The 20,286-nt window shown below is 32.9% G+C and overlaps 1 protein-coding gene across 1 annotated transcript in view; it reads right to left on the bottom strand.

The window, feature by feature from the left end:
• Chd2 (chromodomain helicase DNA binding protein 2) overlaps positions 1 to 20,286 on the bottom strand; it is a 124,125-nt gene that overhangs the window by 59,504 nt on the left and 44,335 nt on the right. The window contains exons 14-18 of the mRNA XM_048790143.1: positions 19,965 to 20,089; positions 17,793 to 18,009; positions 15,966 to 16,055; positions 15,024 to 15,214; positions 3,695 to 3,883 (exon numbers count right to left, since the gene is read on the bottom strand). Of these exons, the coding sequence (XP_048646100.1) occupies positions 3,695 to 3,883; positions 15,024 to 15,214; positions 15,966 to 16,055; positions 17,793 to 18,009; positions 19,965 to 20,089 (812 nt within the window). The remainder of the gene's footprint in view (positions 1 to 3,694; positions 3,884 to 15,023; positions 15,215 to 15,965; positions 16,056 to 17,792; positions 18,010 to 19,964; positions 20,090 to 20,286) is intronic.

Genomic DNA, 20,286 nt, shown 5'->3' with positions numbered 1-20,286 from the left:
AGTATTTAAAATACTTTTCCTTTGGGACTGGGGTTGTAGCTCAGTAGTAGATAACTTGCCTTGCATGTGTGAGGCACTGGGTTTGAAATCTCAGCACCACATAAAAATAAATAAATATTGTGTCCATCTACAACTAAAAAAATATTTAAGAAAATACTTTTTCTGAGTAGTGAAATTTCCTTTCATGTCTCTCAGCCACACTTTTAGAAATCTATCTCAAGATTTTCACTGCAGCATTATTTATACAAGTGATGTATTTAAAGCAACTCAAATGCCACCACTAGGGAACTGACTAAAAAAACTATATTACAGATCCACAATGGAATACTATGCAACTGAAAACAAGTATCTTTATTATCTACAACAGAGTGTGTTTCAAGTGAAAAAAAAAGGTAGAGAAACATGCATGTATGCTATCATACAGCTAAGGAGGAAATTAAAAGGTTAAAATGCACATGGGTGTATTTTTAAATGAAGACATTAAAAAAAAAAGATACGCATTAAAATGTTAAAATAACAATATTATGTGAAAAAAGAGAAACCAGAATGGAGGGAACAGGGATGGAAGGCAGATTTCTTTGAACATTCCAGATTTTGTATCTTTGCCTTTGGAATTCCAAACATTATATATAAATAATTAAAAAACAATATGATCCCTGAAAATGAAAACTAAAATAAAATAAGTAAATCTATGTATTCCATTGGTGGCCTAAACACACAGAAGAAAAACCATCTCAAGTGTTCAACACTAATCCATTTCTCATGAGATATATTTTAAAATAAACAAACTTAAACCTACTTTTATTATTCATATTTTAAGTGGTAGTCCTGGCACAGTTATGGATAGTATACACTGGGCTGATGTGTAGTTGAGAACTGGGTTTTTAGCATGGGTATAGAAGCCATACGATCTAATACAACCTCTATAGTACAATATAAGTGCCTTTGGTATCTACAGATGCTCAAGTCTGTGATATAAAATGTAGTATTTGCATATAATTGATCCATATCCTCTTATATACTTTAAATAATATCTAGATTACTTTTAATACCTAATATAATGTAAGCACTATACAATTAGTTCTTATACCACATTGTTTAATTAGTGATGACAAGAAAGTTTGTACATGTTCAATACAGATGGAATTTTTTCCTGAATATTTTGATTCATAGCCGATTGAACCCCCAGATGCTAAGCCCACAGATAGACGGGCAAGTGTAGTATTTTAACTGTAAACAATTTGTAATGGTAGTTTTATCTTCAAAAACAAACTTCCTAATTTTCATCAATGAAAATGCTTGTCCAGCACAGATGTGGAAGCACATGCCTATAATCCCAGCTACTAAGGAGACTGAATCATGAAGATTTTAAGTTCAAGGCCAGCCTGGGCTACTAAGTGAGATCCTGTCTCAAAATGAAAATAAAAAAGGGCTAGGGTATAGCACCCCTGGGTTCAATCCCCAGTACTAAATACAAAAGTATCCAGCACACTGTAAACAACACCTCTAGACCCCAGTTTGTGATATCCAAGTACCATGCCCCATAAAACAGTATGCAGATTTTCTTAGATAAAAGGCCAAATCTTGTTCCAAGGGAGGAAATATACATGATCAATCTAGAACATTTTATCATTCCAGAAGTGACCAAGCTAGCAACTAGTACAGGGTGAGCATTACTAATTAAACATCCAAAATGCTCCAAAATCTAAACATTTTTATATGCCACTATGACACCACAAAAGGAAAATTTCACACCTGACTTCTTGTGACAAAACAGTTAAAATACAAGCTCACTGAAAATAGCATATAATATTACCTTCAGGCTACGTGTAAACAGTATGCATAAGTGTAAAACAAAAGAATTTCATTTTTGTACTTAGGACCCATTCTCAAGATTTCTCATTATGTATACACAAATATTGCAAAATATTAAAAAATTAAAATATGAAACACTTCTGGTCCTAAGCATTTTAGATAGGAATAAGCCTGTATTCGTGCTATGTCAATTTGAGTCAGATAGCCAACTCAAATTATTATCTTTTGAAAATGGCAAAAATCCAAAGTATTTACTCTGCCTTTTGAATTTTTCCTCAGTTTACATGGGGAACTTTTTTTTTTTTTAACAGATGTATTCAACCTTTAATGAAAAGCATGATAAAATCTGAATAACACTGTTTTGTAATCTCTAAGTGAATTAATGTATATCGGCAACGCTCTTCTGCTGATATCACAAGCAGAAAGACAACCTCCCTTGAAAGAATATACCTTTGCATTCTAAGAAAGAGTTATGCTGAATCTGAGTCTAATCAAGCCTCTATATTTATATATGAGTGTATAAAACACACAAGTTCAGAGGAAAATGTTAATGATGCAATGGAGCTAAAATTGACAAAATCCAGATATGACAAAAATCTATAGAACAGTCAGCTTCTTCACACAAAAATTGATAAAACAAGGGAAGAATAGAATTAAAATAAATGTAAGAGATATACAAACCAATCATAATGTATGGAGCAATGCAGATACCAAGACAAACAAACAAGTGTGTGTGTGTGTGTGTGTGTGTGTGTGTGTACCAGCAAAAGTAAAATTTACTGGAAATACCTGTTATGGAATTATTGATTTATCTTACAGTATTGTAATAACTATCAGCAACAACAACAAAAAAGTCCTTATCTTTTAGAGGTATACACTGAAACATTTATGGCATGTTTGTAGAATATATTTTAATATGATGGGGAGGTGCAAGAAAAGATAGCTAAACTAATATTGGGAGTGAGTTAATAATTTTTAAAGCTGGATTATGGGGTACGTGAGTTTGTACTATTCTACTTACATGTCTTTGAAATGTTCCACAATAATGATTTTTCTTAAAAAAATCACAATGAGGGGCTGGGAATATAGCACAAGTGTAGAGCATTTGCCTGGCATTTAGGAGGCCCTTGGTTCAATCCCCAGAACCACCACCAAAAAAAAAAAACAAAACAAAACAAAAAGAAAAAAGAAAACAAAAAAGAAAAAAGTCAGATAATAATTTTTAAAAAAATTAAAATCTTAAAGCCTATTACAAGCACATTATATATTGACCTCTGTCCCAAATCCATTATTTTGGTTTTAAGGTATTATAGACTAAACCAAATATATAACTTGCCTGTGTCACTTGGAATGCTAGAATGATCAAATATTCACCCTATAGCAAAATGGTGAGAGCTTTTTCTGAACCTTCACAAGCCCCAACTTACACCTCCATTGGTGAACAATGGTGTGCTCTAAATATTTGTCTCTTGTCTATGTTCCCTATCACAACAAGGATTCTGGCAGGCACATATTCCATTTATTTTCATGTTCCCTGTAACTAGTAGCCAAGCACTTTGTAGAAGGTTAATAAATAATTTAATAAGTGACAGAGAAAAGAAATAATTACAAATAAATATTTACTTGTGTCTATTGGTAGGGGGGGTAATATGAAGAATGAACATATACTTCAGACCATTTACATAATAAAAACTGCAAATTCTCACAGACAAAAAAAGCAAGAATACCTCTTTTCTGACCAAATATAAATTTCAACTTAATCTATAATGTGGCTTCAGGGGTTAAAAAAACACAAATTATTTGTCAAATATCTATCTAATGGCTTCACAGTACTGATCTCAATCACTTACGGCCTAATCCAGAAAAAAAACTTGCTTACTTGTAATACTGTTTCTGAAGGGCCGACATCTCTACTCTGAGAATCTGTTCCACTTTGGCAGGAAGGGATTTCTCCACATCTTTTTTGACTCTCCTGAGAAGGAAAGGCTCTAGCACCTTATGAAGACTCTGGTAGCCATTTTCTCTTCCCTTTCCATGGTCTTCTTCAAAATCTTCCCAGAATTCAAACCTATGGACATAATTATCATATTTTTACTTACTTATAGAAAGATAAAAGATAATTTTTACAACTAAAATTTCTTCTACAAGAAATCAAATGGGAAAAGAAAAAAAAACTGTTAAAACAAAATGAATCTTTCCCACAAAGAAAGACAAATTCTACCCATCAACTATCTCTTGAACAAAAAAAGAAACAAAAAGGAAAAGGAAAATCAACTGATTTGATTCTATCAGTCTACACTGGATAATAGCAGATTTCTAATTCCTCAGATTCAATCAAGAGTTTATAAAATATTGTCATAGATCATTCACTTACAATGTTAGTAAACATAAGTTATTCTCATGAAATGTTACATAAAACAATTAATCATCAACTATCTTTTGATAAGCTACAATTTCTTGGGGAAATAAATGCAGAGATAAAAAACAATTAATGGCAATACTATTATAGTAAGTTACTGCTCAAAGGTAAAAGTTACATAACTTTTATCAATAATCTTCACAATACAGGTTAAAAAGTTAAGGCATTATAATGATAATAAGCAAGATTATAGAAAAGACATGAAGATCAGTAAGTAATCCACCTTTAATACTAACAGAACTTGGGGACATATTTCATTAGTGAATTCAGATAGTGCACTCATAATAATACTACCTAAATGCTACAAATAAAAAGTTTCTCATATATAAATCTTAATCTACTAAAGGATCTGTTGCAGAAATCCAGAATGGGACATTATCACTACTTTCAAAAATAAAAAATGAGGGAAATTTATTTCATGAAGATTATGTGCTTTATCTCTCCACTACAGAACCACTGAAGCTCTTGAAAAAAATCAGCTTGGTTCTATATAGACTGAAATGCACAGGTAAAGGCAAAATGTTCATTTACTGAAGCTAGACTTGGAAACTGAACCACTGTCCTAACACCTGTTGTATGACACCAGTGGGGCTGTTCTGCTGAGACCAGTCAAATGTCAGACAGCCCAAACCAGGTGACCAACATTAAATAGAACTCAAAAGCATATGCCATCTGGGAGGACAGAAGTCAGAGACAGCACACACCAACACGACAACCGACATGACAGTCTCAATAGTCCATTGTCATTTCTGAACTCTTAAATAGCCAAGCACTTCATCAGGTACTGCTAGGTAGACCAATTATCAGCCTTAACTACATTTGGTAAAGCCTGAAATATCTTCAGGAAAGTAAACAAAATATTCTCTTGTGGCATAAATCCAAAACACTTATTAGACAAACATGAGTATAAACCTAAGTTAAATGTTTCAAGAACAAAATAAAATAAATGAGGAATTAAAACTAATAAAACTCAATTATTAATATCAATGTTATTTTATTTTTAAAACTAATAAGAACATTTAATGTAAAATGAATATCATAGTGGTGGACATGATACATCACATACAAAATGTGCGAAATGACTAAAAATCAGTAGAATAGTTACTATATCAGGTCATTTTCTAAATACCTGGGAGATCATTTCAAAAAGCTAATTTCATTAAATGATTATTATTTTAATTATGGTAGTCTAAAAATTAAGCATAACCAATATAAGATTTACTTCCTACTATTTTAGGCAACAAATATTTTTATATGGCTACTGTATTCTTATTGTAGTAAAGGAGTTGTTATGAGATACAATTTTTTTAGCTACACATATTGAGGATATATACATATCATCCATAAATTTGTGAAATGTCCATGGTTGCTTTCCCTCTAAACAACAGAGATGAATAATTGTGACATAAACTGTATGGCCCATAAGCAAAAACTTATTTACTATCAGAACCTTTAAGGGGGGGAAAAAAAAAAGGAACTTTAAGAAAGTTTGCTGCTTTGCAATGATAATTACCATATGTTCCAAAAGATCATAACAGTGAATGCATGGCTCTATATCATATCTAGAGATTATTTTAGAGACATCCCTGCTATCCACTTCTGTGCTTAACTTTTCTCTCACAAAAGTAGAAATGATTTTTTTTTAATTATCAAGACCTTGAACACTTTTTAAAAATTGGTTACTGTAGTGTTTTAAGAACAAAATTTTCAAAGAACAAAGATCTATTCCATAGGAAAAAAATAACTGTATGCCTAACTCCAATGCATTAACTTCATAAATGATTCAGCTCAAAACTCTAGAACATATTACCTGAATGATAATAAATATCTAACAGAAAAATCAACTCAAAATTCCTCTTTAATTACAAAAGCAGGACATATGATTTTTCCCAAAAAAAACATAGCCAATAATGGGTGGAATATGATGGGTGCGCAACAAAAGAAGCTCAAATCCTTATGATCCACGTCAACAGTCAGGTATACAAAAGCAAACCCTAGTAAGTATTCCTTGCTAGAAACTACATACCACATTCTACTCCTAAAAAGTAAGCATGGGGTGCTGGGGTTGTGGCTCAGTGGTACAGTGCTCACTTAGTATGCATGAAGCACTGGGTTCAATCCTCAACACCACAAAAATATAAAAGTAAAGATATTGTGTCTACCTAAAATTAAAAAAAAATAAATATTTAAAAACAAAAACACCAAGCATGGATGTTACCACTGTGCCTCATGATTCCTACTATGTAGGCGGCCTTAATGGTATTGTGAAGAAAGTACTTTTTCCTCTTAGAGCCTGAAGTTCAAAGGGAGTTGGCCTTATTCCATCCATTTATTAGTTATATAGTATAAGACATATTTTTATAATCTAAAAATCATATTCTTATTAGTAATAAGAGACCTAAATATATATCATGTATCAAAAAGATCAATATAAAAAAATGATAAAATTGGTTTAATATGCATAAAATTTCTTAACCATTTTAGAAAGATTAAAAACTAAAAATTGATAAACTCTCCTATTTCTAATCCTTTGTACAATTTTTTTAAACCTTCATCTTATATAAAAACAAACTTTTATTAAAAAAATTTACATGTGAAGGATAGGGTACCTGTTAAAGAATATATAGCAAATTTTTTTAAAATTTTTCTTTTGTAGTTGTAGATGGGACAAAATGGTTTCATTTTATTTATTTATTTATTTTTTATTTTTATGTGGTGCTAAGGATTGAACCCAGTGCCTCATGCATGGCAGGCAAGTACTCTGCCACTGAGCTACAGCCCTAGCCCCAGAATGTTTTTTTTTTTTTTTTTTAAAGAGACTGAAGCAACTGGCTGTCTTCAAGAGAGTGACTACTGGGCTGGGTTGTGGCTCAGTGGTAGAGCGCTCACCTAGCACGTGTGAGTCACTGGGTTCGATCCTCAGCACCACATAAAATTAAAATAAAAGTTATTGTGTCCACCTATGGCTAAAACAAATATTTAAAAAAAGAGAGAGAGTGTGACCACTATTGACTCTCAGAGCTCTAGGGAGGAAAAAAAAGCATCCAGGTGACAAGCAAACAGGACAGACAAAAGAATAGTGATAAAAAGGGGCAGGGCCAGGCATGGTGGTGCACGCTAGGCATGGTGGGGTGCACCTATAATCCGAAGAGCTCAAGAGGCTGAGCTTGAGACTGAGGCAGAGGATCGGAAATTCAAAGCTTGCCTCAGCAACTTAGCAAGGTCCTAATAACTCAGCAACATCCTGTCTCAAAATAAAAAAATAAAAAGGATGTGGGATGTGGCTCAGTGATTAAGTGCCCCTGGTTTCAATCCTTAGTATACACAACCCCCACCCCGAAAAAAAGAAGGGGTAGGTAGGACACAATATGATAGGACAGCCTGGAAGACATCATCAGGAACCCTTCAACCATAGCAGTTCTTAACTGGTGGCAGTACCCCCTCCACCCCCAGGTCTGGAGATGTTTTTGGCTATCATTATACCAAGGAGGAATTACTACTGGCATATAGTGTGTAGAGGCCAGGGGTACTGCTTAACATCATACAATGCAAATGACAACCCCCATGAAAAAAATTATCCTGCCAAAAACATGCGAAGATTCACTTTCTATTCTATTTCTGGGTTGTGGTGGGGGTGGGGTTCACTTTAGGCTTATCCTATCAACAGTAGTAGTGAAGGCAGCACAGCTAGATGGTGAAGTTTCTCTACGTATCTTCTCAAGAGTCTTAAACAAGTCTTCACCAAAAAAAAAGTCAAGAAAGAATAGGCAAGGACAATAAATTTGTTGCTAACATGCCCACCTTATAAGAAATACTAAAGGAAGTCTCAGTGGCAACCTTAATCGACAGGAGTAAATCACTGGAAATGATAAAATACATGAAAGATAATATAAATGTATTTTTTTTAAGTTTCCTTAAAAGACAAACCTGTAGAAAACAATGATAATATCACTGTATTCTTTGGTTTATAACATGAGGAGTAAAACTGGAATTGTAGTAGAACAAAAATGTTATATTTTTAACAAAATTAAGTCAGGATTAACCTGAAGGAGACTGACAAATTCAGTTGCATAATCCCTAGGGAAATCAATAAGAAAATAATTTTAAAATGGAAAATATTGCCAAACAGGTATTAATTAAATGGCACCCTTAAAAAAAAACTGAAACAAAAGGCAGTAAAGAAGAAACAAAAACAAAAGAGATATAAGACATATGGGAAACAAATAACAAAAATAGATACAACCAACCCACTTGAATCAAAGTGTCGAATATGATATGTCAAGAAATTTGTAATGTTTTGAACAACCCACAATAAAAAATTTAAAAATAAAAAATAAAATAAAATACGAAAAAAAAAAATAGATACAACCAATCAAAAGGCAAAAACTATTAGTCTAGATAAAAGGGTAGATCCAACTATATGTCATCAACAAGAGAGACATTTAGATTCAAAGAAAGAAATAGGTTGACAGTTAAATGATGGACAATGGTATAGTATTAACCAGGAGAGTGCTGAGAAGCTATAATAAAAATCATAAAATAGACTTAAGGAGGGTTGGGGCTGGGGCTCAGCGGTAGCACACTTGCCTGGAATGTGTGAGGCCCTGGGTTCGATTTTCAGCACCATGTTTAAATAAATAAATGTCTAGCAACTTAAAAAAAAAAAAAAGACTTAAGGAATAAGAAATATTTCTAAAAGTAACATGGGGGCTGGGATTGTGGCTCAGTGGTAGAGCACCTGCACATGTAAGCCCTGGGTTCAATACTCAGCACAACATAAAAATAAAATTAAAATAATATATTTTTAAAAACACAGCACGGGACATTTCATAATACTAAAAATGCAACATATAGGACACAATAACCACTACGTACATACTTATATGTGTGTGTGTGTATGTTTATGTAATACACACATACATACATACATACATATGCCTAACACAGAATGCCAAAATGCATGAAGGACAACGGAAAGAAATCAACAATTCAACAACTGTGGTTTAAACATTTCACTCTCGGTTACCAGATAGGAAAGATAAAAACCTGAATAACGCTATTAACAAAGTTAACTTAATGGATAAAACACTCAACACAAAAAAAGTAAAGCGCATTATCTTTTCAAGTAGATGTGCAGAATTCTCCAGGATAGAAAACATATTAGACAATACATAAACATATGAGTGTATGTGTGTGTTTTATGTTTTACTTGTTTCTTATATATAAACATATATAAATTCATAAAATATATAACAAGTCATAATAAATTCATTTAAAGCACTGTCTCTGACCAAAGACAAAGTTAACTATAAGCCATTTGGAAAGTCCGTAACTAAATATTTGGAAACAACAATCTTTTAAAAAGAACTTTTTAAAAAAATACATCAAAGAAATCACAAATAGGGCTGGGATTGTGGCTTGGTGGTAGACCACTTGCATAGCACATGTGAGTTACTGGGTTCGAGTTTCAGTACCACATAAATATGTAAATAAAGGTATTGTGTCCATTTACAACTAAAAATATATTTTTTTAAATCACAAATAGATGACACTGAATAAAAACTAAAAACAGGATAACATTTATTGGGATGCAGCTAAAGCACTGAAGAGGGTACACTTAAACTTTCAAACACCTAATTGTGGAAAAGATCTTAAATCAATAATCAAGCTGCACCTTAAGAGAAAAAAATAAAGTAAAAAAAACAAGCAAAGGAAGGGAATAATCAGATGAAATAGGAAAAAAAATAATAATTTTTTAAAATATAAATGAAGCCAAAGATTGGTTCTTTGAAAACATCAACAAAATTATTCAATCTTCTGCTAAAAATTACTAAGAAATTCCAGAAATTAACAAAATTTAAAATTTTGCTCACTGATCTTCAAAAATTAAAAGGATTATAACAGAATACTATAACTTTATGCCAACAAATTTTATTTGTTGGCATAAACATATTTATTCATAAATACGCCAACAAAATAGGAAGTTAAGTAAAAAGATCAAACTCCTAGAAAGAAAAATTGAATCAAGAAGATACAGAAAACATAAGTAAGAATATAGCTAGAAAATAAGTCATTAAAGATTTTCTCACAAAGAAGTCCAAATGGCTAAACTGGTAAATTCTACCAAATATTTAAAGAATAACACCAAACTTAAAAAACTCTCTTTAGAAAAGAGAGAAGAATGCAACACTTCCAATTCATTCTATGATCCTGATACTAAAAGATCTCTTTTCTCTTACTTCTATCTGTATGTATGTCCATTTGTCTATTTCTCTCTCTCTCCCCCCTACACACAAACACACCAAAAAAAAAAAAAAAAAGCTATACACAATTCAAAATCAGATAAAATCTTTACCAATGTGTTAATACACTGAATACTGGAACACATATTAAATATCAAGTCAGATTTATGCTAGAAAGTCAGTATAATGTATGAAGAGTAACTAACATATTCTGCCATATAGGAACAATAGAGAAAAAAATTAGATCACATTGGTATCTCAGTAGACAAACACATACACAAGGGCATTTGACAAAACCCAACATACACTATCAAAATTCTCAAAAACTCTGAATACTTACTCAAGCTGATAAAAGGTACCTGCAAAATATCTATAGCTAACCTCCTGCTACAGATAAACACCAATTCTACTCAAAATGGAGGGTTTTAGCCAGTACATTAAGGTAAAACAAGATTTAAAAAGCACCCAAATAGTGGCCATGGTGATGCACCTCTAATCCCAGTGACTTGAAAGGCTGAGGCAGGAGGATCTCAGGTTCAAAGCCAGCCTTACCATCTTAGTGAGGCTCTAATTACTGAGATCCTGTCTCAAAAATTTTTAGAAAAGGGGCTAATGATGTGACCCAGTGGTTAAGCGCCCCCGGATTTTAAGTAAGTAAGAAAGACTGGGGGTGTAGCTCAGTGGTAAAGCACCATTAAGTTCAATTCCCAGTATCAAAAAAAAAAAAAAGAAACATCCACATTGAAAAAGTGTAACAATGAAGATATCCTGAAAAAAACACATAAAAATAACCAAAGACTAAATGAATAAATAAATAAAACCTAATGGAAATAGTTACAAAGTTTAAAAAATCCAAGATCAATATACAAACTTTTAACTATAATTTTATCCTCAAATAGAATCAGGATAACATTAAGAAAACAATTACACCTAAAATGCAATCAACATTAAGAAGGAATAAATTTAACAAAAGCATAAGACTTGTACACTGAAAAGTACTAAATGCTATCACGAAAAATTATAGAAGATCTAAGTAAATTAAGAAAAGCTTCCCTTCCTGTGATCATGGATTAGAAGACTCAATATTATTAATAATTCTACTCAACTGATATAAGATTCAACATAATGCAAACTAAAATTCCAGCAAGTTATTAACAAACAGATCCTAAAAAGTTAGAGTGCCAAAGTAATTTGGGGAAAAAAAAGTGAAACTCAAACTCATATTTCTCCATTTTAAGAAGTAGCATAAAGCTAAACTAATCAATATGATATTGCCAAGAGCAGAAATATGTATTAATAAAACAGCAGAAATAAATTATTACTATAGTCTCAACTAATTTTCAACAAAAACAAAGAAACTTATAGAGAAAAAAATATTCTTTACAACAACCAATATTAGAACATTTTTCCAGATTCCTCTGCAAAAAAAAAAAAAGAACTTCACACTGTAAACAAAAAGTAACCCAAAATGGGACATAACATGAGAATTAAAATGTCTAGAAAGAGACTGTGATCTTTCATCAGGCAAATCTGTCTTAGATGCAAATCATGCATTGATAAGTTATACAGAATTTTTAAAAGAAACACTTTAATTCATAATAAAATAATCCAATTTTTTAGAAATAGCAAACAATTTGATTAGACTTTTCTCTAAAGATACATGAATAGCTAACAACAACAAAATGTCCAACATTATTAGTCATTTTGAAATTTAAGTCAAAACAACAAGATGCAAAACCACCAGAATGTCTAGAATAAAAGACTGAAAATAACCTAAGCACTGGTGAAAATAGAAAGAAACTAAAACATTCAAACATATCTGGTAGAAATTAGAATAGTATGGTCACTGGAAAATAACATGGTACCTTCTAAAAAGTTAATGGAGGGGCTGGGGTTGTGGCTCAGTGATAGAGTGCTTGCCTAGCATATGTGATGCACATGGGTTCAATTCTCAGCACCATATAAAAATAATAAAAAGGTTTAAGAAATAAAAAGTTTAAATGGAAACTTTTCAAGCAACCCAGCAATTTAGATACTCAAAAGTATCTAACAAAGGGGGAAAAAACACAAGTCCACACAAAGAAAAAAATATCCAAAATATCCCACCAACTGGTGATTGAATATGCCTATGATGAAAAATTATTACCCAATTAAAGAGAAAAACTAGGACATGAATGAATTTCAAAATGACATGCCAAATGACAGAAGTCCAAAAACAAAAAGACTACATATTAGTAGCATTTTCCAGTAAATGGATGGAACTGGAGACTCTCATGTCAAATGAAATAAGTCAACCCAAAAAAAAAAAGGTTGAATATTCTCTCTGATATACAGATGCTGACTCAGAATAGGCAGGTAGGGTGGAGTGGAGGTTCACCGAATTGGACAGGGGAAAATAAGAATGGGAAAGACAGGGGTAGAATGAATCAGACATAACTTTCCTATGTTCATACAGTAAATACATGACCAGTATAACTACACACCATGTAAAACCACAAGAATGGATAATTACACTCCACGTATGTATGATGACAAAATACAGTCTATTGCCATGTTTAAATAAAAAAGGAAGAGAGAAAAAGAGAGAAAGAAAGAAAGAAAGGCTACATGATAGGATTCCACATACATGAAACCTCAATAAAAGGTTTATCTCTAAGAGACAAAAGTTTATCTGTAAGATAAACTTAGGAAAGAAGGAACTTTTATGAACTTTTATGAATGCTCTAACCCTCAATTAAGCTGAGAGACAACTCTAAATATTGAATACAACACAATACTCACTATATGATATTAAAATTATATCTCAATAAAATTTCTGATTTAAAATTAAAGTGAATGACACGTAGGAAAAGGGACCATTTTGATGGTTTTCCTTAGGTAGTTCAAATGCCTTGCTCAGTGTATGGCACACAGTAGACATTCAAATCTTTTCTGAGTTAAAATATATATGTGGAGCATTTACTTTTCAAAAGCACATGTATTGGGGCTGGGGATGTGGCTCAAGCAGTAGCGCGCTCGCCTGGCATGCGTGCGGCCCGGGTTCGATCCTCAGCACCACATACAAACAAAGATGTTGTGTCCACCGAGAATTAAAAAATAGATATTAAAGAATTCTCTCTCTCTCTCTCTCCCACTCTTTCTTTTAAAAAAAAAAAAAAAAGCACATGTATTAACTGTTGACTGCCTTCTGGTACTATTCTGGACAGTTTACACCAGCAATGGATACAGGCAAACAGGATCCCTAGTATTTTTGCATGCATATTTTAATGACATGAGACAAAGAGATGCTATATAGAAAATAAAACAGGATAGGGAAGACAAGATGCCTTATAGGGTACTTGAAGTCAGGTAGTTGAAGAAGAGCTCTGAAAGAAGGCAGTTATAAAAAATGAGGCAAAAATATTAAGGTGGCTGCATGTAAAGGAAAAACATCACTCCAGACAAGACAAAAGAATAATGGCTTGGCATGTTTAAGAGACAGAAGATGGCTATACTAGCTGAAGCATAATGAGGAATGGAACAAGTATTATGAGTCAGAGTACTATCACGTGGCCAAATTGAGTAGAAGTCTCCAAAATTAGAGTAATAAGTTTAGATTTCATTCTAAGTATCACTTAATACCACCATTAGTTAAGTTTTATGAAATGTGCATACCTCTCCTATAAAAAATTTTCCAATAGGGACATTCCACAATTCTTTAATAAGTTAATAACTGAATATGACCTAAAGCTTATGTCTATTATCAATGATTTAGATTTAAGCAGGAATGAAAGTGTACACCTGTAATTTCAGCTACAAAGGAGCCTGACATAGAAGGAACATAAGCTGGAGGCCAGTCTGGGAAACTTAAAACACGTTCAGAATAAAAAAATTAAAAGGCCTGGGGATGAAGCTCAGTGGTAGACTGCTTGCTTTGCATAAGCAAGGCCCTGGATTCAATCCCCAGTACCACAAGAAAAATAAAAAGATTTAAATTCAAAATCTGTTGTAATGCTTGTCAGATTCTGTACATTATATACTTGATTTCTATTCTACTATCTTATAACAATATTAAGAAGGTCTGATTGTTTCCTATCTAACAATTATTTCCCAAATGCTTTAATTTGACCTTTTAGTAGATAATATGCTTTCTTCTTTGACAAGCTAATTTCTATGTCCTCTACTGCTTTTGGGCAGGGTTGGGATTGAATCCAGAGGCACTCTACCAATGAGCTACATTCCCAGTCTGATTGATTGATTGATTGATTACTTGTTTACTTTTATATCTACTTATATATCTACTTATTTTAGTAACAGGGTCTAAGTTACAGAGGCTGGACTTGAACTTGCAATTCTCCTGCCTCAGCCTCAATCCCTGGGATTACAGGCAGGCACCACCATGCTTCAGCCTTCTATCACTTATAAAGATTTTTATAATAAAAACTCCTGCCTCAGTTTAATGCTTTGCTTTCCCCAAAACTATACCCCTAAGGCCTATCAAGAATGTTAAAAAGCATTGGCATTTCAGACATTCTAGCATCTTTTGAAATACACAGGAAGGAGCTTACTTCTCCGGCATAATAAAGTGCAGCAAGGACCAGAGCTCCTTGAGGGAATTCTGAAGAGGGGTTCCCGTAATCAGGAGCCTATGGTTGGACTTGAAATCAATCAGAGTTTTATATAATAAAGAGTCATCATTCTTCAACCGATGGGCTTCATCCACTCCCAGAAAGGCCCAGTTAATACTGCCCAGCACAGTCTAAAGTAGAAACAAAACACAACGAGCCACCAAGTCAGAAAGGAACCCAAAAGTGCTTTCAAAGTGTTAATCATCTCTGTACAAATACCATCACAAAGGTGTACCTAGACACATTTATTCTTCAGTCTTAATATATAATAGGACTCTCAGACACATTTATTCTTCACTGATTTAGGCCTCTTCCATTTATTCTCTTAGTTTCCAGATTGGTATCTAATCAAAAGAGTATATCAGCTAAAAAGTAAAAGTGGATCTCTTACAGTAGGTACTATTACTGCATGTCCCCCCTCACCCAAAAAAAAAAAAAAAAAAAAAAATTTGGTATGCTGAGCAAAAATAAAATAAAAACCATGATTTTGCATTTTTTTAATTAAGATTGTTTTCTTGCCTAATTAATTACCTTCCCAATTTTGAAGCACAGAAGTCACCGGATTGAATTTATTTGTACTTACTATTAACATATAAACCTCTCAGTAATATAGACAGGAGATATTTTAAGAGCTTAATTTTTCTCAGACATTTCTAGAAAAATACTTCCAACAATGATATGATGGGAAATGCTCAAAATAGCAACCTAAATTCCCCTTCAACTTAAAGGTTCTGCTTTCTATTTATAACCTTAATATTCTTTGAGAAAGTTTTTTTCATTTGGCAGCACAAAAAATAACATGACAAATGGGAGTTTAAAGGCACTAGTATTTGGACAAGTCAAACTAAACAAGATTTAGCCTCTTAAGTATCAATTACACACCTTATCTTTTAAAAGGATCTCATATGTTGTTATAAGTGCATTGAACTTGAGCCTTTTGGTTTGAGAATGAATCCATTCATATTCCCGTATCTATAAGAGAAAATGGCAATTAAGACACAATTTCTGCTTCTACCTTTTTAAATCATACAAGTCATATGACAGATGCAATAGAAACATGTCAAATAAAAAAACAAATCTGATCAGAATTTAGTAAATAGCCAATATATTCTGAATTAAGAAACCAAAGTATAAACAGTAAGAAAATTAAAACATGGATCACTAAGCAGTAAAAACTTTATTGTCAGAATTTAAATAAACTGACTAAGACATATTTGTCAAAGAAAATTCATTTAATTCATCAGCAATAGAGTTCCCAGATCCCTAAAATTTTTTAAAAGAAAAGCCATTTAGTTATTCTTTGTGTAGGGCAATACTTTAAGAAGTAAAACAAATTCTAACTTCTAGCTCTATAAAAATTTCATTTTATCATAAAATAGATATGTGTACCCCAAGAAAAAGAAAAAGGAGGCTTACAGGATGAAAATATAATTTATCATGAATAGGAAATAATGTCAATGTAAAGGAACACAAAAACTAATATATCTGCATAGAAGTATGACCATTCAGCAAACACAATGACTAAAGATAAAGTTCCTGCAGTTTGTCAAATTGGAAACCAGCAATCTGGACAATAAGTGCTTGCAGGAAGATCACCACCAAACAGAAAAAAAGATTAAAGAACACTTCACTAACTCATCAATCTTTCAGTTCACTTTCTTTGTTTACCTTCATCCTTAGAAACAGTGTTTAAAGCTGTTTTGCACAACGTTCTTTTTCTCTTTTAATAGTTAACAAATAAATTAACAAAGCTAACAACTACTATATTTTTAGTCAAAATCAACCCAATGAAATCTGCTAGGGTTTATAAGTTAGGCAATTTTAATGAAAGTATTTAATAAATATAAATTTGAAAGCATGATTATGTGATTATAACACACATCTAAAATGTGTGAGGATTCCTAATGGCTTGCTCTTACTGTAAGGGATCTCCCCCAAAACAAGTTTACATATAGTAGTAAAAGACGAAAGCTCTGGGACCAGATACATCTGTGTCCCATCTCCAATTCTGCCATATTCTAGCTGGTCTAAGAACAAGTCTTCTCTGGGTTAATGTTTCTTGAGTCAGTTGGAAAGACTATCACAAAGGTTACAGGTAATATACATAAAACCCACACAAGGCCTTGCACATGCTTTTTTAAAAGTTAGCTATTATGAAGGAAAGATCTGCTGAGCAAAAACAAATCTGCCACTGTGTTCTAAATTCATGACACCCAATATCAAATTTGCTAGCAAAATATTCTCATTTCTGCAACCCTAAAATATCCTTTGAATTTACTTCTTCTTTGTAAGTTATATAACCTCACCATTTGAAAAGGTCAGGAAACAAATTCTAAGAACATGACTATTTTCAGGAATGTATCTCTACTCAAACAATATTAACTTTATCTATAACATATCAACTCTATTTTGTAATTTTGTATCTTAAAGGTATAAAAAAGAACAGAGAAGAAAAATAACACTCAAATACAGATAAGTTCTCATTCATGTATTTACTGTTTCACTTCGTTAAACACTAATCATATGTTTCAAAGAATATCTGAGCTGCGTTTATTGTTATACACAAAACTCCTAATATTAGGAATATAGCACAGTGTCACAATAATAATTTTCCCTAAGTCCTGACCAATAACTCTACAATGGGTTTAGATCAATGTCCAATATACATTTATAACACAGATTCTATCCCAACTCTTTTTGTTTACACACCGTATTTCTGCTCATCAGGTCACCTATGTAAACCACTACGTTAATCTCTGGTGCCCAGATTTCAAACTCCCTCTGCCATGAGGTGAGGGTGGATAAAGGGACGACTATAAGAAAGGGTCCATACAGCTGGTGTTGGTGGAACAGGTAGGACAGGAATGATATGGTCTGGATGGTCTTTCCTAGGCCCATTTCATCAGCAAGAATTACACTGTTATTTCTGCAGAAAAGAAAAAAGTAAAAACAAGGCAACCATTAGTTCAAATGATTTATAGTACATTCAAGATGTGAACTACTATGACTGCCTGGTCAGACTACATTCTTTATTTTGCAGTTAGGATTATGAATTATATTACCTTCCTTAAATAATATAATTATTTTCCTGTTAATAGAGGAGGCAGAACTTATACACACATATAAGTTTATATTTGCATCCCATAAACAGAAAATACAAGCAGACCGGTTATAGCCACTACTGGTGAATCCTACAGTCTGCCACTCACATGTCTTAGCTCAAATTACCCACACTATTCTTCTACATGCTACTGGGTTAACGAAACATACACTATTCCCTAATCCAACATGCTGCAAGTGCACAGGTCTTATTTTAAATACACCACAGTCTAAGTAAGGGGTAAGCTGTTGATCAGATTTCTGAACCTCACCTACCCCTACTAAGTGACTTTATCGAAGAAAGGAATCAGGATTCTCTCTTTTGAACAAGCACCTTTGGAAATTCTAATGCAGGTGTTCCTTAGACCATAGTTTAAGAAATACTGCTCTAAGAAATTGCCTGGATTTTAATAAGGTATTAAAAGAGGGGAAAAAATTGAAGAAACGGCTACAGTTAGGAAAGTATGTTTGGCAAATAGAAAGTAGCCCGTCTGGCAGGAAATCAGGAATCTGTGTATGATAAAAAGGTTGCAAATATTATTAAAAGGTTCTTTACAATAAGGCCACCTATGGTTTGTACATATATATGCTTAACCAATGAACCAGAGAGGATTAAAAGTAATAAACAGGTTCAAGGCAACTTAACTGAGTAGAAAACAAGACATTTAATTGACCAAGAAAAAAAAATTTAAAGTACACTGTCCTCCGCTACAGAGTAGCTAGTTTTAGAAGGAAAGTACAGAAAAGAACAAAGCAGACCACACTGAGACAAAGAATGAAGAAGCATACCTCTGAAATCTCAGATACACCAATTTTCTGTATAGTTTAGACAGAGTATATTCCTTGATTTAATTTCCCTCTCACTTTCCTCACCTTTCCACAATATTGAATAGGAAGCAGGGTTAAGCTTCTCCACTATTTCTTCTTCCTAACAAACTGCCACTGTCGACATACACAGACTAAAGTAGATTTGAACTGATTCACCTGTTTTTCTGAAATCAGACCAAAATATGACATTACTTAAATGTAATGCTCCTAGGACCAGGGCCTAACAGCTGCTTGGGTCCTTTGCAGTTGGTTTTTAATTCTTCGGTTTGAAGTTTTTAAAAAGGCTGTCCAAAGACTGTACAAAAAACATTTTGGGACTTTGGACAAAGTACACGACACATTTGCTCTTAAGAGCCCTCAACTGAAAAATAAAAATGTTAGACATAAAATTTCTTAAGGCTCCATCTAAGTTTTTACCGATGCTGTAGAAAGATCAGGAAGCACTCTCCTCTGAAAGGAAAATCATTTTCAAGCCATTAGAATGTTTTTATCAGACCCACATTCTCAGACATATGAACTGAAATTCCTTGAGATATCTGATTTTTTTAATTGAATATTAAATATTGTATTAGATTTTACAGAACAAAGTGTAGAAAGTGGCTCACTCAGGAAACAGTCACTGTAAAAGTATCTCTATAACTAAAAATCATCTTTTTAGCACTGAGAAAAAATTTACAAGTATTTATTTTTCAATTGTAGTTTAACTCTGAAATAAGGATTTCTGCCTTAGTATAAAATAATTAAGAAATTCTGAGTTGGCATATAGGGGATGGGATGTACATCAGAATTAAAGACACTTTCACACTGTACATTCCACAAGGACAGAGAAGCCATGTCTGTCTTTGTTCATTGTTAAATTCTTAAGGATACATGGGTCCCCAGCTCTTAGTAATTAGGGTAGCAATAAAGAAATGAAAAACAGTAAACAAAATGTCAAACATATTTTCAACCTACTTGCACCAGGAATGAGCAAGCCAGTTGAGACCTTCTAGCTGATAATCTCGGAGCTCCAGATTTTCCCCTCCTAAATATGCTGGCTGTTTCTTTAAAGCTACAAATCGTGGTCTTTGCTTCAGGGCCTGAAAAACAAAAATTAACAAGGCCCAGCTCTGAGAAAATTTTCTCCTTGCTCCTAAGTTAAAATGCTAACCACAAATGTATTCTATACCAAAACACAAAAATTCAAATCTCACCTATGAATCACCACTCCTATACTCCACCACCCCTTTCTTGATACTCTATTTCCCAGAATTCATCCTGAAATAAAATATTTCTT

The sequence above is a fragment of the Marmota marmota genome, unplaced genomic scaffold (assembly GCF_001458135.2).
Source record: "Marmota marmota marmota unplaced genomic scaffold, marMar, whole genome shotgun sequence".
Classification (NCBI taxonomy): Eukaryota; Metazoa; Chordata; class Mammalia; order Rodentia; family Sciuridae; genus Marmota; species Marmota marmota.
The sequence above is the reverse complement of the archived record's forward strand: the minus strand, read 5'-3'. Positions and strand labels throughout refer to the sequence as shown.